Source organism: Cynoglossus semilaevis, chromosome 1, assembly GCF_000523025.1.
Source record: "Cynoglossus semilaevis isolate Cse_v1.0 chromosome 1, Cse_v1.0, whole genome shotgun sequence".
Taxonomy (NCBI): Eukaryota; Metazoa; Chordata; class Actinopteri; order Pleuronectiformes; family Cynoglossidae; genus Cynoglossus; species Cynoglossus semilaevis.
In genome coordinates this window covers 3346807-3365011 of record NC_024307.1, presented here as the reverse complement: position 1 = coordinate 3365011, position 18205 = coordinate 3346807, and the positions used below count along the sequence as shown (strand labels likewise).

The window sequence follows — 18205 nt, the reverse complement described above, 5'->3', positions numbered from 1 at the left end:
GCTCGGATTAACATCACCGTAAATCACTGGGTACACTGATTGACTTTGTGGCGCTAATGTCCCCGCTGCATTTGGACTAAGAGGCGAGTGACGGACAGGGATCTGAACGAGGCTGTCTGTATCACTCCCATCTCCAAAAAGTCATTACCGCTGCCTCCGCCCCCTCTCTCTGGGCTGCTGTGGTCTGCAGAGAGGAAAATTACGTTAGAGGAGAAAGGATTTCAATTGTCTCCTTCAGGCTGAGGGCTGTGGATGCCTTCAGGGCCCACCGGGATCTGTAGTGTTTTCAAAATACATTAACTGAAGGGATGTTCTCTGGGGACTGACAGCAACATCAGAACCTCTTCCTTTTCCTGAGGAACAGAAGCCTGGGAACTGATATCAGTGACGGTAGAAACCTGCAGGGTTTTTTTTTTTTTAAACGTTAACCAAACTCATTAATGTCCCCGTTGGACGTGTGTCACTTCTTCGTCATCCTCCCTTCCGACCCGCTCCGCACGTAATTACACTCTGACAATATCGAATTATCTCTCATTTTCTCCTGAAGTCCTTGGTTGCAGCAAGAGCATGGGAACTTCAGAACACGTTTCCATGGCAACCAGGGACAGTACTGAGGCTTCCACTAACAAGTTGCCTGGCAATGCAGTCCTCACTGTTACATAAGGCTCTACTTACACTCACACACACACACATACAGTCGCTGGGGTTTTTCCTGTGACGGCGTTTCACAATACGATGATAAATTCACGCCCGATCGCTGCCTTAGATTTACGATACCTCCATGCAAATGTACGACCCCAGTAAATCACCACAACCAGACTCTACGCAGGTGGCATTGTTCTAATGTCTGTCACTTTCTCTTGTTGTTGTTGTACAGAAAAACAGGGGGCAACAAAACACTTTAGATTTAGGTGGGTTTTTTTTTTTTTTTTTAACAGAAAAACAAGGGGCAACAAAACACTTTAGATTTAGATGGGTTTTTTTTTTGTTTTTTTTTTTTGTTTTTGTGAAAAAGCCAAACAAATCTGGCAGCACAGCTGCTTTTGTAACAAGTGGAATACATTTGTCATCTGGCAGCACAGCCTTGTACGTTCTACATTTTAAATTCACTCTTTGTCTTCACTTCCCAGATACCAGAAGAAGAACGAGAAAGTTGAAAAAAAAAAAAACACAAAAGCCTTAAGTGTTGTCATTCAAGCAAGGACAAAGAACACTGATTGTAAAAAAAAAAATCCCGTCACCTGTCCGTCTGTTATTACTTTGACTGGCAGGACGACAGGGAAGTCGCAGAGAAGCGCTGAGCTTAGCACAGATAACACGCTCCGTCATTAGTGGCTGCTGATTAGTATTTAAGAAAACCTTTGCTTCTCTCTATCTGGACTCTGTAATCTCTCTGCGGTTAAATCCCACTCTGTCGCTGAAATTGGGTGTCGCTGAAATTGGGTGCATTTTTCTCGTGCCGGGACAGGCTAGTGGTCCTCGTCGTCTTATTTTAGAGATTAGCGCAGAGGCTGATGGACTTCCGTTCTTCTTCAGGTGGTTCTAGGATTATGGATTGGTGGAACAGCTCCACTTCATTCTTCAGTAACACTCGCTTACGTTTCTTCGCTGTTGCGTTATGCCATAACCCGACTGGATTAACTGGATTACTCCATCCTTTCGCTCACATATGTGTTGTACTGTGTAGTTGCTAGCTTATCCTCGGCCTTAGGTGAATCATCAAGTTCTTCTGGGAAGTAGGTTGTACGTGAAGGTTTCCGTCAAATATCGATGGGTCTTTATCTTCGTTAACACATTAACACGTCACTTTCTGACGTTGTCGTCCAGCAACGACTACATTTTCGATGTGATAACATTTTCAGTGCTGAAATCCTCAGTACAGCTCGTACTATTCTACTCAATCAGCAGCGCCCTGTCAGGTGGGCCCTCGTGAGGAAAGGGAACCCTAATTTACAGTTACAATTCAAGTGCAGTTGAATAATTCATATAATAAATTGTATTGATTTAAGCAGTGGCTCTTTTGCAGCGAGGCGTTTATTCTGTGGAGAACCAAAAGATTCTGTGGTTACGATTACAGACGGAGGTTTAAATACTTGCTTGTAATCGTATCTATGTCGCAGTGACAGGCAGAACAATTCAGTACTGTTCTGCTAGGGGGCAGCAGGTGCCTTTAACAACTACAAAATTAGAGTAACTCAGAGCTGTTGAAGATGTGCATGTTTTTCTTCAATTCCTGTGATTATATTAGCTTTGTGCTCAACTAAACTGACCCAGGTTTCACACTGAGGAAAACAACCTAATTGGATTATGGTTACACTTCCTGTCATTGATTTCACTCGGAAAACACAAACGGTACCCAAACTACTCTTCTCTAATCTGAATCCCTGGACAGTAATATTTGTTAGCGGTGACTTGTATCGAAAATTAGTGTTTGTTCCGTTGGTCTTTTTCCGTACGATATAGATCCGGATCCTCTCAGGATCAGCCGTCGTTGACTTGGCCGTTCAGCTCTTTGATTGATGACCATTTCTGAGACCCAACATAGGAACAACACATTTAGTGCTGACTCGGCGTAAATCAGTGCGACAACAGCGTGAGGAGTCGTTCACAGCTGACGTCAAAGGAACAGTTTCATTTGCGGCGTTTGAGGAAACACGCCGTGACAAAAACGTCTCCCGTCAGTGGTGTCAGTTTGAAAGAGCTCAGTTAGTAGATTATTGTATTAGCAGCTAAAGTGCCGCGATTTCAGATTGTGTTGAAGTTCATTGAAATGAATCATTCTGAGCTGTCACTCGGACAGACAAGTCATCAGGAAAGGTACCAGACCTTTGAGCACAGGCCTTATTTTGATCAGAGCCTTTGTGATGGACATCATTAAGCTTAGGGAGCTGACTGACATGTGACTTTGCTTCTTTGTCCCTTGGCCTCATCTCAAATCTAATAGCTCTAGTCGTTGCTGTTTTGGCCCAAAGGCTGAAGACACAATTTTATTTAAGAGAAAAGGCCAGAGTTCTTGAGAGACTCCATTTAACCTTTGGGAGATGGATAAGAAAGCTAGTCAATCGATTTGCCTTGCTCTGTGTTTAAAGGCTGAAAGAAACAATTCTTTATAAACATCCAAGCTTTTTTTTTTGTTTTTTTCTTTTTCAAAACACACACCTAACCTCAAAGGCATCGGTGGGGGCATGAAAACATTTATGTTTTTGACCTGTGCTCATCTTCAAAAGTAGAATTCTTCTCTGTGTTGTTGATGGAGCTGGAGCCAATCCCAGCTGTCATCAGAAGAGGGCAGACTAGGGTTCATAATCAATCCTAACATTCACACCTGTGCTCATTCAGCAAAGTGTGATTCATCCAATCCTGCATTTACTTATTTTGTACTTTGGGAAGAAACCTTTGCACCTGAGCAAAACCTGTACACAAATGGACTTTGAGAGCATAGTACCAGTAAACTAGTATTGCCGTAAGGCAGGAGCACTAACCACTCTTCCACCATGTGAACTGTTTAAAAGACAAGGACGAAATCGAGATTCGATTTGACTGCTGGAAAATAACAGATTTGTTTCAGCGTCACATGACATCAGATGCTGCTGCCGTGGCCGATCCCCTCTTAACCTGTGCTTCAGCTCGTCACAGTGCTAACCACCGCGTCATCTGAAGGTCATGTGTTCTTAATCGGGAGTCTAGTCCAGCCCTTTATTATTATCTTTTAACTTTGTTTTCAACTCCAGTTAGGGTCGAAGCCAGCGGAAGAGTGGGAGCTGTCACTGAGACTCACTGCAGATATAATGCTATTTAAATGCTAATGTGTTAAGAGGAGCAAGACGACCTTTAGCCATACTCTGCACCAAGGCAGAGCCGCGAACCCCCCCCCCCCCCCCCACTAAGGAAGACCCGCGACCCCCCCCCCCGACCCACCCTCCAAAAAAAAAACAAAAAAACAGATGGACTTAAATGAGCCAAAGTCTTTGACTTTGTTTCCCTTCGTTTCTCTCTTCGTGTCAAATATAAAGAATGTTTGTCACAGCTCTGCCCACATGGCCAGTTTGTTCGTACATTATAGAGCTCAATATTAATTTAAACTTTTTACAGTAAGTCAGACATGAATGTTCTAATGTTACTAAGGTTAATTTTTCTCATATGTCATAACCTCTTGAGGACACTTGAACCCATTATTTGACCAATGCAGATTATCCTTGATGATGTATGTAGATCAGTGTTTTTCAACCTTGGGGTTGTGACCCCACCTGGGGTCATCTGGTATTTAGTAATTGAAAAAAAAATTGATTTTAACATGTTTTATTTTATATATATATTATTCTTATTAAAATTATTTAAAAACACAGACAATCTTAAACAACTGTTTTCTTTTACTTTCACGAATATAATTCAAGTTCAAATAAAATGCAGCGTTGATTGACGGCTGCGATCATGTGACTGCACAAGTGACTTCTTGAGGTCCTTTAAGCTTCACTGTATCAATGCAGTCTAATAAATATGATCAAAAACTAATGCAATTCAGTCTAATAAATATGATCAAAAACTAATTCTAGAAAAATAAAATTCTCTGGGGTCAAAATGGGTTGTTAACCACTGCCTTGGGTTGAAGTGAACGTTAATGAATACGTTACCTAATATTAGAGACGCACCGATCGACTGGTCAGTTATCGGAAGATCTGGTGACCAAGCAGATTTGTTATCAAATCTATGGCAGATGACGCAGAACGCCGTAGGTAGAAGACATCATAAACCGATCAAATGTTTGGGGTTTTTTTATTAGTTTTTAAAGTTTTTTTTTTTTTAGCCAAGTTTCAATCAGCCGCAGTGAAGTGGAAGACGACAGATAGAGGATGGAGGAATCCTGACATTTGTCATCTAATCACATAAGCTGCCATAACTCTGCTGGCAGATCATTTATTTCCTGCACTTCCTTCAGATAGCTGAAGAAGTCGTACGTCACGGTGACACAACTGTAAAAACATTGGAGAAATTAGCATCACCCGTACATTGGAGTGGATCATCAGCGTAAAGGAATATACACTACACTATACATTAGTGGAGTGGATCATCAGCGTAAAGGAATATAGAGCTGTGTGTTATAGAAGTGTTGTATCCTTTTTCCTGATGCATTTTTATTGCGGGGGCTCAGATTAATTTTGCATCAGGCTGCCAAGAAGACGTCCTGATGTAGGACTGGGGAACATCAAGATTTTTGTTTTCATCTCGACAGATGGAGGGCAACGGCAACAGCAACTGAGCAGCATGGCAGCACCTCAGGCGTCGTCTTCTCAGAACTTCGTAATAAACAGTTGGAAAGAAGTTTTTAATTTGAGAGATGAAAATGGAAGCTTCCAGTCAGTGTGCACTGATGTGACCGTAAACTATTCCTATAGTGTTTTATCTGCGATGTCAAAACTTTTTCAAAACAAAAATGTATGAGAAAAAGTCTTTAATGTCGGACTTCCTGTGTTGGCAGTGACAGCAAAAAACAGACTTTTAAAAAAGCACAAACCTCTACTTCTTTTTTGTTTGTTTTTTTTACTTTGTGGTTTGGTTTTTATCTGCTCATACTGCAGTGCATTTGTTAGCTTGATGTCGTACAATGACCGAGGACATGCTGGGCATTACTAAAAGTTCCGAAACGAAGCCAACTTCAGCAGAGATTGCCCATTTAATCAAGCATGCTCAACTCTTCTGCTGCTGTTACTCAAATATACGTCGTACCGTGAACCTGCTCACTGTCCAAGTTCACATTCATATCCATTCATCACACGTGGATTAACTCTGGCTTCTAGTCCATGTCAGGTGTGGTTAAAGACCGGGGTTCAGGAAGCTGGCTGACAAATGAAACTGCAGAGTGAAGTGACATCTTTACCTAAAAAAGGAGGGGAAAAAACCCTTCTACACAAACAATATCCTTAAAGGACCTCACATAAATCCAGGACTATAAGACCTCCACTGAACTATATATCATAAAAGCTCTCCTTCACTTGATGGGGTCACAGTGGGAGTAAAAGTGCAGCAGTTTTATGAGGCGAATCATTGGCTGGCGACTCGACTTTAATACCATTAGTCTTTGTTTGCCTCATTCTTTTTTTTTTTTTTTTCTCCTCTGGTTTTTGTTACTTTTTCACAAACCGGTTTTCAAACCTTTGCTATAAATAAAACATTTTCTCTTTTGAATGGAGAACACCAAGTTTTTACTATAAATTTAAAATGTATGCCTTTCCTGAAGTACACCCCCATGCACCCCCAGCCCCCCCTAGGGTTAACGGATGAAAATTTGATCCCATGAACTTCTGACCTTAATGTTCACTGTCATTTTTTATGTGATTAATTAAGAAGTATCCAAATTTAGAAAGCAATGGCATGTGGAAGAAGTGAAATCTAAATAGGTCAAATCATTAACTTTCTGGAATCGTATAAAAGGAGAATCAAGAAATCGCTCTGTCTCTGCGTGCAAGGGTTTCTAAAGAGAAAAGTTATGGTTTATAAAAAAAAAAACTTGAAAAAAAGTGATCTACCCACATTGATAACACTTTGTATATACGTGATATGTTGATCAAATGCATGTGGCAGGATGGAACACGATGATTAGCCTAACAAAACTTTAATCCAAAAAAAAAAAATTATATTTTTGATTTTCACTTTAATTGCTCATGATCTACCTGAACCCGTTATGGGATCTACTGGTAGATCCCGATCTACTTATTGGGCACCTATGGACTAAAATCGATGTATGTATCTTAAACTGAAGTTTGGATGATCTTAGCTAATGCTATCTGTTAGTAACTGCTATCATTCTAAGCACACCAAAACTTTTGTAATCGTAGAATGCAAAGAGTGGTGTTGAAAAAACGTTGATGTCTGGTCTTGATAACTTATCTGGCAGAAATAGGTGTTAATCTAAAACTACATGGCAACAGAAGCAGGGGGTGGGGCGGGGGGTGGGGGTTGTTTGATTGTCTCCCAAGGACATCTATCTGGCCATAAGGCTCATAGCACTCTGCTCAGGTTTTTGATGGATGACACCGGCACCACAGAGTGATAGGCTATTACTTCACTTTGCATCGGATAAATGGCAATGCAGGCTCCTACCTGTCGCCTGTCCTTCTTTTTCGTTTCCTTGTCTCTCCTGCAATATGTCATCACAGACCAGAAATAGAGAAAGTTGCCGGTTTTAGTTTGTGCCGTCTTGAGATTTTCATTTTCAGCATGTGTCCAGTTTTTCAGGGATGTTGTAGAAATGGTCGTATAATGGAGAAGAGTTTTCACCCCTCGTCATTATCCTCAATGCTGGAAAATTGCTTCTCTCTCGGGGTGTGAACTGATGTTGGTCTTTTCCTTGTTTTCAGACCAGCAGTATTCATGGTCGCCCCCACAGTACTTCGATGAGGACAGCTACTCTCCTCCACCCAGGAACATGAAGGGTCTCTCCGGCGGCCGCCCCACCCAGCTCCAACTCACCTCTCCCACCTCAGCTCATGCCTGTGTGCTGGCTGAATGTGACCACTCCCTGGACCACCACCTTCATCACGGCGATGTAAGGTCACCGTCCTACCTTCTCAGCCCCACTGAGTCCTGCCCTCTTGACAGTCACCGCCGCTGTTCCCCACGGAGCTCCATCCACTCCGAGTGCATGGTGATGCCGGTGTCCATGTCAGCCACGGACCACTCCATCTCCAGTAGCACTTTCCCCCGCATGCACTATGGCAACGTGTCACGGGAAAGCGGTGGTAACGCATCGAGTGGCAGGGACTCCAGAGATGACGGCGGCTCGTCTTCACACGGCGGCAGTGGCAAAATGAATCGAATCCCCGCAAACCTCTTGGACCAATTTGAAAAGCAGATGCCCTTGCACCGGGATGGCTTCCATACGTTACAATACCAACGCACTTCTACCACGACAACCACCACGGAGCAGCGCAACGAAAGCCCGGGGCGCATACGGCACTTAGTTCATTCTGTACAAAAGCTTTTTACAAAGTCGCACTCCCTGGAAGGATCCTCCAAGATGAACGGTACTAAGAACGACTCGCACAGGGACGGCTCGCATCACCACCACCACCACCACCAGGGCCACCACAAACACAGCAAACGCAGCAAAAGCAAAGACCGCAAATCCGATGGCAAGCATCGCTCCGGAGGCTGGTGGAGCTCGGATGATAACCTAGACAGTGACAGTACCTACAGAACGCCAAGCATAATGTCACGCCATCCAGTGGACCACATCAGCCACTGCTACCCTGACTCCATGCACAGTCACCTGGCAGGAGATCTGTCCCTAAAGACTTCCAAGAGCAACAACGACGTCAAGTGTTCAGCCTGTGAAAGCATCAGCATGGCACCGGAGGGCAAATTCATGAAGAGGAGCTCCTGGTCAACGCTAACGGTCAGCCAAGCCAAGGAGGCCTACAGGAAGTCCTCACTCAACCTGGAGAAGCCAATGACACCCACGGACCTCAAGCCAAACCTCAGGCCCTGTCACTATCTACAGGTTAGTTGGGTTTTTAATTTGTTGCCCTGAATGGAGAGCAGAAATCGCAGGCTAGCTCAGGAACCTTCTCACGCAGGGTTTGTCTGCGTAGGTTCTCAGTCGTCCAGGTCATTTTACCAACTGACATGGTTGGTTTCCAGAAGACCTTACATTAGTGATGGGAGAAAAGATTTTGTGGTATCGATATGTCGATACTCACATGAGTATCAATGAGTATCGATTACTTTCATAAAGTATCAATACTCATACTCAAAAAGAAACAGGTATTACTTTGACTTCTAATAGAGTATCTTACTATCATTTTTGTCCCTGAATGGCAGCCATTAAACTATTTAGGTTACATTGTGTGAAAAAAAAAAAATGTTTATTACTATGTTATAAAAAATACTTATGTAGTATTTTCCTAAAGTTTTGGGATCACTACCTTACATCGCTCATCCAACAGGCTGAAATCTGTGGGCAGTGGTGTTTAAGGAAGCAAACATGGGTCTGAAAGGTTTCTGACTTTGGTGATGGGTAAAATGCAGAGGTCACCTTTGGTTGTGTGTGCAGCGGTTCACTTTCTTCTTCTTTCTTAACTCCACTGAGGTACCTTTGATCCTGTTGATTTAGCCTCCTTCCTTAACTCCACTGAGGTACAGTACCTTTGATCCTGTTGATTTAGCCTCTTAGATGAGAGGTGAGAAGCCGAGCACATCCAGTTGCCTCGTTCCTTCCAAAATGAAATAAAATGAAAGTGAATTATTTGTTACGGTGACACACCACTTCACTGCACCACTGCGCACACAACCAAACGTGACCTCGGCTTTTAACCCATTACCAAAGCCAGCAGGGGGCAGGTTATAAGCGCCCGGGGAGCAGTGTGTAGGGACGGTGCCTTGCTCAGAGCACCTCAGTGGTAACTTGGCAGCTGGTGGACTCGAACCTCAAGCCTTCTAGGACCCAAAGTCCGCTTCCTCACCTTTTTTAGTAAACGTTTTAGTCGCTTTGTCAGTGTTGATCATACTGTCACAAAAAAAGTAAAACGATTCCCTCAGGTCTTTCAACTTCAGCTAAATAAATGTTCCTGGGAATAACACAAAAAAAAGTTTTTAGTACAGTATTCAGAAGCAGATTGACTTCCCTGTGGCTAGCTAAAATCCTTTGAAGTTTGAAGATTGATAGATGCTTCAAAATCGTGGGCTGGTTATCTAACGGTGACAGACTAATGGCGCTGAAATCTTCATTTCACGTCTGGGTTCTTACAATGATCGAGTGTCCGTTCGCTTTGAGGAATAATTGCGTAAGAACATAGGAAGCACACTCTCTTTAAAAGGAAACATTGATTAATGGACAGAAAGAGAGAGGAAGAAAAAAAAAAAAAAACGAAGAGAGAGGAAGAAAAAAAAGAAAAAGCTCCTCATCACAACTGAACGTCTAATTGATCTGAACAAAACCTGTTTTGTTTGACGCCGTGCGTCTCAACATGAACCCATCCCGAGGCTCAGCGTGTCGTTTCCAGCAGAAAGACCTGTCACAGCGGGGTGAATCAATTCACTCCACATGGAAAATGACCTGCACTGGGGGGAAGACTCAGCAGTGTGAGAATAAAGGGCTGAGGATCAATGATGATTTTCCATGTTATTTGCTTTGATTTCACATAGATTTTTAGCTCCATAAATACTTAGCATCGTAGTGAAAGCCTGTGTTTGGCTCCGGCGTCTGAGCCCACGGCTCCACGGGGACCGATGCAAAATGAGTCAGCCAGATTCGCTCTCGCTCTCCGAGGATTTTTGGTACAGAAGCTCAATGATATACTGTGTGGAAACCAAAACCTGCGTGGTAATTGGAGTTGGGAAATCCAGGTGGCAGTGTGCACACGTAATCATCAAATAATATGAACAAGAATTTTTTTTTTCTCCAAATCACCCAGTTTTGGTGATAGATTTGGAAAAGATTTTATAGCGACTGCTCTCCCGACGCAACCCCAAGCTGGGGGGCTTTGGGACAGGTTGGCATTGGAACTGAAGCCTCCTGGTGGCAGGTAGGGGACTTACCACTGGACCACTCTATTCCCCTCTAAAACATGGTTTTTTTTTAGATATATCACATTTTACTAATATTTTGTAGAGACTGATCATTCATTAAAAGATAAAGTTGGTTTTACAGCATTTTTTTTTTCTTCTAACAACTTTCCTGAGTGCGTTCACTTTGTGATGTAGTCACGGTGTTTCGTTGCCTCCACCCTTTCTTTTTTTTTCTTAACTCCACTTGGTCATTCAGCTGAGGTTGTAGCCAAGTCATTGCACTATAAACATTCTAAAAATACCCTCCCTCCTTTGCCTTCTGCTGCAGGGCTATATTTAGTGCAGCGTTATCAATCCAATCCATGCGGGTTGACACAGCTTCCCTCCACAGAGAGGAATCGATGCCCTCTCAGAGCGCTCCCAGATGTATTGGAGGGGAGAGAGAGAGAGAGAGAGAGAGAGAGAGAGAGGCAGGGCGGAGAGGTGAGAAGCCGAGCACATCCAGTTGCCTCGTTCCTTCCAAAATGAAATAAAATGAAAGTGAATTATTTGTTACGGTGACACACCACTTCACTGCACCACTGCGCACACAACCAAACGTGACCTCGGCTTTTAACCCATTACCAAAGCCAGCAGGGGGCAGGTTATAAGCGCCCGGGGAGCAGTGTGTAGGGACGGTGCCTTGCTCAGAGCACCTCAGTGGTAACTTGGCAGCTGGTGGACTCGAACCTCAAGCCTTCTAGGACCCAAAGTCCGCTTCCTCACCTTTTTTAGTAAACGTTTTAGTCGCTTTGTCAGTGTTGATCATACTGTCACAAAAAAAGTAAAACGATTCCCTCAGGTCTTTCAACTTCAGCTAAATAAATGTTCCTGGGAATAACACAAAAAAAAGTTTTTAGTACAGTATTCAGAAGCAGATTGACTTCCCTGTGGCTAGCTAAAATCCTTTGAAGTTTGAAGATTGATAGATGCTTCAAAATCGTGGGCTGGTTATCTAACGGTGACAGACTAATGGCGCTGAAATCTTCATTTCACGTCTGGGTTCTTACAATGATCGAGTGTCCGTTCGCTTTGAGGAATAATTGCGTAAGAACATAGGAAGCACACTCTCTTTAAAAGGAAACATTGATTAATGGACACGAAGAGAGAGGAAGAAAAAAAAGAAAAAGCTCCTCATCACAACTGAACGTCTAATTGATCTGAACAAAACCTGTTTTGTTTGACGCCGTGCGTCTCAACATGAACCCATCCCGAGGCTCAGCGTGTCGTTTCCAGCAGAAAGACCTGTCACAGCGGGGTGAATCAATTCACTCCACATGGAAAATGACCTGCACTGGGGGGAAGACTCAGCAGTGTGAGAATAAAGGGCTGAGGATCAATGATGATTTTCCATGTTATTTGCTTTGATTTCACATAGATTTTTAGCTCCATAAATACTTAGCATCGTAGTGAAAGCCTGTGTTTGGCTCCGGCGTCTGAGCCCACGGCTCCACGGGGACCGATGCAAAATGAGTCAGCCAGATTCGCTCTCGCTCTCCGAGGATTTTTGGTACAGAAGCTCAATGATATACTGTGTGGAAACCAAAACCTGCGTGGTAATTGGAGTTGGGAAATCCAGGTGGCAGTGTGCACACGTAATCATCAAATAATATGAACAAGAATTTTTTTTTTCTCCAAATCACCCAGTTTTGGTGATAGATTTGGAAAAGATTTTATAGCGACTGCTCTCCCGACGCAACCCCAAGCTGGGGGGCTTTGGGACAGGTTGGCATTGGAACTGAAGCCTCCTGGTGGCAGGTAGGGGACTTACCACTGGACCACTCTATTCCCCTCTAAAACATGGTTTTTTTTTAGATATATCACATTTTACTAATATTTTGTAGAGACTGATCATTCATTAAAAGATAAAGTTGGTTTTACAGCATTTTTTTTTTCTTCTAACAACTTTCCTGAGTGCGTTCACTTTGTGATGTAGTCACGGTGTTTCGTTGCCTCCACCCTTTCTATTTTTTTTCTTAACTCCACTTGGTCATTCAGCTGAGGTTGTAGCCAAGTCATTGCACTATAAACATTCTAAAAATACCCTCCCTCCTTTGCCTTCTGCTGCAGGGCTATATTTAGTGCAGCGTTATCAATCCAATCCATGCGGGTTGACACAGCTTCCCTCCACAGAGAGGAATCGATGCCCTCTCAGAGCGCTCCCAGATGTATTGGAGGGGAGAGAGAGAGAGAGAGAGAGAGAGAGAGAGAGGCAGGGCGGGTTTCAGACGCATCCGACTGAGGCCTGCCCCTCTGTGGATGAACTGTGATCTCCCAGGAAGTGGAGTGGGGAAACAGCCGGAATGAGATGGCTATTTCTGCTCCCCCATGGCTACTGTTGTTTCTCATCAGCAGAGGCAGTCAGGCAGAGAGATCGAGCAAATAGTCAGGCACGGGGGCTCACGCCGAGGGGTCACATGGAGGCACTTCAGTCTCTGGCTACGGCTGGTTTGGATTGTCTGGACTGGACTGACTGTGTGTCCAGAAGGTATTGTAGTATTCATTGTGTACATCCGGGGTCCCCAACCCCAAGGTCACGGACCGGTCCCTGCCCTTAGGTCATTTGTTACTGGAGCACAATGAAAAATGTACTTCATTTTTACTAATATACTTGATTCAAATAGAATCCATTTGGTTTCCTCATTCAAATATAATCTGGCAACATTTTTTAAAAAAGTGTGTGAAGTGTCACGTAACTAAACACACATTTTTGCCTTTAATTAATATAAATGCATCACCTATTTCACAGATGTGTGTGTGTATGTGTGTGTGTGTGTGTCAACAGGTTGTTGGCAAAGTTAATATTTTTAAGTTCTCCTTCACATCAAGATGACAAACATGAGGCCATGAGACCTGGCTTCACACACTTTGGTTCTGACTCAGTCATTTCACAAATTAGGACCCATTAGCACTGAAACTCACTGAGCGACCTTCTTTTGTCAGGCCAGGAGACATCATGTTCAAAACTCCGAGAACAAATAACTTTGTTTTGACATTTAAAGCAGTTTTTCACTAATTGGTGCCAAACATGTCCACATTTATGAGTCAGCGTTCCTTTATCACGACTGACGTGTGGTTTGGGAGCAGCAGCAGCGTTGTGTCCAGGAATGGTGTGTGTCCTGGTGTGTACTGATGCCCAGTGGGCACCAGCAGTATCATCTGAAATGATCAAAAGTTGTGGTGGTTTGGCCCAAGAGTCAATGTCTCTTTTCAAAAAAATTTTTTTGAAAAATGTTTTTTTCTAAAAACATTTTTCTAAAATCTTTTTTTGAAAATTTTTTTTTTCTAAAATCTTTTTTTCAATAATTATTTTGAAAAAATATTTTTTTCTAAAATTCTTTAAAAAAAAATTTTTTCTAAAATTTTTTCAAGTGGCACTTTGGCCCAGAGTCAATGTCTCTGTCGTTGGTGTGGAACCCCAGGGTTCACCTCCTGGGCAAGTTCGAATCCCGGTTAGGGCGGTTGGTACCATCCAGTGGACTCACCACCCGGAGAAAGGTTTAGGGGGGGTTGGTACGGTGCAGTGTGATTTGGGTGGCGACTGCTGCCCCTGCGACCCAGTAACGGATAAGTGGATAAAAATGGATGGATGGAATTTTAAAAAAAAAAGTTTTCTAACATTTTTTCAAAAAATTTTTTTCAAAAAAATTTTTCAAAAAAAATTTTTGAAAAATGTTTTTTTCAAAATTTTTTTTTTCAAAAATTATTTTGAAAATTTTTTTTTTCTAAAATTCTTTCAAAAAAATGAGCCTCAGCTCATTTGCATTTTTAGACCCTTGATGTAGTAGTTGATCGTTACAGTAAATGTCAGGAACGTGTACCGTAATATCAGCTCCACGTCCAAGGTTCCTAAATTTAGCATGAAGCTTCAACCCTATGACTTCCTTCGACCATAAATGTGTATTACAGTACAGGCAAAAATTGGGTTGCGTTCGTTAACCTGTTGTAAATATTGCCAACCAGATGTATCTTCATTTCCTTCAAAAAAGAAAGAGGATAAAAGGAAAATTCAACCTTCAATAACAAACAATATACTAGAGAGATTTGACATAATCGTCCGACCAATATTATTGGTTTGATATTAGCATAATTATGTAATAACTATAAGATTCGTTACCGATAACGACCTGGTAACGCAATGCTTGGGTTTTGCCAAATATGCTACGTTTACTGCATTTTTCTGCCAAAAACGGCTGCACATTTCGGTATCGTTTGATATCGGAATCGGAAATTAAGAGTTTGGATAATATCGTCAAAAAGTGGATATCGGACATGTCTAAAATACAATACATGGCCCATTGAAGTTAACTGTGCTTTAACTTTCTTAAATCCTAGCTTTACAGTATCGTTCAACGTGACCTTTGTTCCCATCGGTCGCTGCTTCGACCGGAGGATTTCAAACACGAACACTGTCATGTCACTCTGTGTGACTGAAATCACCCTCGACCCTCGGAGCCCGTGGCTCTCAGAACCGACGGCGTCTGTGTTCCCTGAGCTGTGGGTGTGCGTGGAGGGCGACTCCTGGACGGTTTTGCTGACGGGGCATTAAGAAGTGATTTAATAAAGCAGTTAATTGCCACGATGACTTGCCAAAGGTGGAGTTTGCGAAGCAGAAAAGGGTGATGATTAAAAATGCAAAAGTAAAACTGCAAAACAGCAAAAAAAAATCAAACGAACTGGCACCGTAATAAAACACACACACATACACACATGCATTCAAAGGGATTCCCTAACGTTTCATAGATGGCGTTCCTGGAGAGCTTCTAGGCCGTGAACCATTAGTCAGGAAGTTGGTGTCCCAGAAACCCTCATATTTGCCTGCAGTTTGTAAAACAATGTTTTTCTAGTTACCAGTTGAATGAATGTTGTAGAAGCTTCTGTTTCCTTAAATCCAAAATGATGACGGTAATTACAGCCGAGTTAATTAATGTGTTAATTTTCTGTAAATGCAGTAATTATTTCACCAAACCATTATTTAACCGTGCATTAAAGCTGTTTCATTGCTATTATTGTTTTTAAATGTCTGTCAGCGCCGCCTCACATTGAGACAAACCACCGGTCACCGCAGGCGTAGGGCGAGGTGCCGCCTCCCCACCACTTATTCAGAAATAATCTGGCAATATTTCAAAATGACAATATATGTCGTCCAGACTCTGATACTAACAGAATACATTCTAAAAGATGTTTTATTTTGGAAATAAAAAAGTAACGATCCTCCGACAATCAGCGCGGTGCTACTGGTCCACGGTAACGGCCAGTTACGACCATAACGTGAAATAAAATATATGTACAGCGGTCCCTCGTTTATCGCGGTAGATCGGTTCCAAGGCCTGCCGCGAGAACTGAATTTCCGCAAAGTAGTGACACCATATTTACGCGCAGTAAAATGACGATGAGGAAGGTGATGATGACTTTTGCTGCGCAGCCGATGACTGATTTTACGTCTCTCCAGAGGGTGGTGCCATTTCTCGGGGCACCTCTTCCACGGTTTCCGAAGCAAGCTGCAAAAACATTGCGATCAGCAGTTGCTTCTGCTGCTTGTTTTTCCAGTTGAAGAGTAGCGTCGATGTTGCAAAATTGAAACGATCGAACCGTATCGTCGTCCCATTTCTGTGACATCTCTTGCAAATCCAGATCCAGGATACGGTATATTTTAAATATACAGTTTTCAAAAACCCGTGAAGTCGTGAATCCGCGAAAGATGAACCGCAAAAAAGTGAGGGACTACTGTATATATTTTAAAAGCTAACTGGCTAACTGCACGTTGTAGCTAATCGGCTATATTGTCAGAGAAGATTCTTCTCGAAATCATTTTCTTCTTCAGTGCCGTACTAGCTAAAGACTATACAGTACGCAGTAGGTATTTACTGGTGGGAGCCAGTCAGGATGAAGCACACCATGTGTAAGCTTTTATGATGATAAGCCGACAAGCTTCCACTGTCAGCTAAGCTATATGCTAAACCCGACAGGGAAAGCCTTCGAGGCAGTGGGAGGTGATTTGTTATGACACCAGTGTTAAAACAGCGACTTACCGCCCGTGACAGTAAACCAACACTGTTCTTACTCACACTCATGGTAGGAAGGAACAAATAAATATCACGAGCGAGTATTTTACAATACTGATGGAATATAACAGAAACTTTGGAATCAGGCTTTTTTTTAGTCGGTTCCTCTAAAAAGTTCTTGTGCTCAGACCGTGGGTTCTTCCAGTTCTTTCCTGGGATGTCCTTTAGGGGGCTCCAGTGTGAGGATACTGGGGAAGAGTGTCTGTCCAACTGAACTGGCCTCTGTTAATGTGCGGGTACGTGACTCAGAGACTGAATCAGAAACTTCTGAACTCTCCTCCAAGGTGTTAAACTAACACTTGGTCTAAGCCTCATGAGTTGAAGGTTGAAAAGTTCTGTTAGGAAACTGGATGTGAATTTTCTAAAAGAAGACGTTTCACCTCTCATCCTCTTCTTGCCTAACAGAACTCTTCAACCTTGACCACGACCTGGGTGATTGAGAATCTTCATAGACGCCTCTTGAGATGAGTTTGGTTTTTTTTTTTTGTCTTGATTGGAGTAAAAGACCAAATTTGTTCTCTTCGACCCTGTGTTTTCACAGAGGGATCACTAACGGCATCTCATTACTGCAGATCTGTCACGGACAATACAGCTTTTCTGACATCTTCAAGCTGCAGTCACACTCTCGTTGCTCTCGATTGCCTTAATCACAACTTTTTCTCGCAAAGTTACGTCTATATTTTTGTAACGTTTCATCTTTAATCTTGTAACGTTTTGACCTTATTCTCATAAATTTACAACTTGAATCTTGTAATTGTATTTATTTTTTTAATTCTTGGCGTAACTCTAATATTCCGTCAACTTTAACTAAACCCCGCAGTGTTAGCTAGTATCCCTATATTGCTATCGATGTTTATCAATGAGTATAAATGTGATAAGTATAAACAAGATTTTATTTTGAGCTATTTTTAGTATTAAAAATTCAAATCACATTTTTTTTTTTTTTGCTTCAGATTTTGCCAATTTTCCCAGCATGGCTGGTTAATGTGACGTTACAGATCTGTGCGTACGGTTGTGTGGGTGTACGTAAAGCAGAAGTGTCGGTTGTCATGTGGTTGCAGCATCAGTCAGTTGCTCTTCAAGTGAGGAATCAACGTCTTCGTTCTCCCCTGTGAGAACGAAGACGTTGGCGGAAAATATACAGAGATCCAGAGCCTCCTGTGGGAGAAAATAAGGTACTGAATTTGGATTCCAAAGACTGAACCTTGAAGGTCTCTTGAAGTCTTTTCTCTGTTATCTTCACCGCGTTGATCTGATCCTGAGTTCTACCTGAACAGAATAACCTGTGTTTCCTGTTGGTGGTGCTGCAAAAATATTGAGCTCCAGAGTTAATCAATAAAATGGACTGAATTCATCCGCGAAGAAACGGCCGTCCACAGCCGTGTAGACAACAGGTCGATTTCAACGTCCGCGAAGAAACGGCCGTGTAGACAACAGGTCGATTTCAACAATTGTTAAAGAGTTATAAAGCTTTGAAGGACATAAATATAAAAGTATTCCCTCATACCTCAGCTCACTACTGTAAAAATACTATAATAATTCACATACAGACCCCGCAGTGGAGAGTGGTCAGAGCTTTTGCCTTACAATGAGTCAAT

General features: G+C 42.5%; 1 protein-coding gene across 2 annotated transcripts in view; it reads left to right on the top strand.

The window, feature by feature from the left end:
• The window catches only part of dlgap2a (discs, large (Drosophila) homolog-associated protein 2a), a 134418-nt gene that overhangs the window by 74554 nt on the left and 41659 nt on the right, over positions 1-18205 (top strand). For both annotated transcript variants that reach the window (XM_025057133.1, XM_025057136.1), the window contains one exon: positions 7356-8497. In XM_025057133.1, coding sequence (XP_024912901.1) covers positions 7356-8497 — 1142 coding nt within the window. The remainder of the gene's footprint in view (positions 1-7355; positions 8498-18205) is intronic.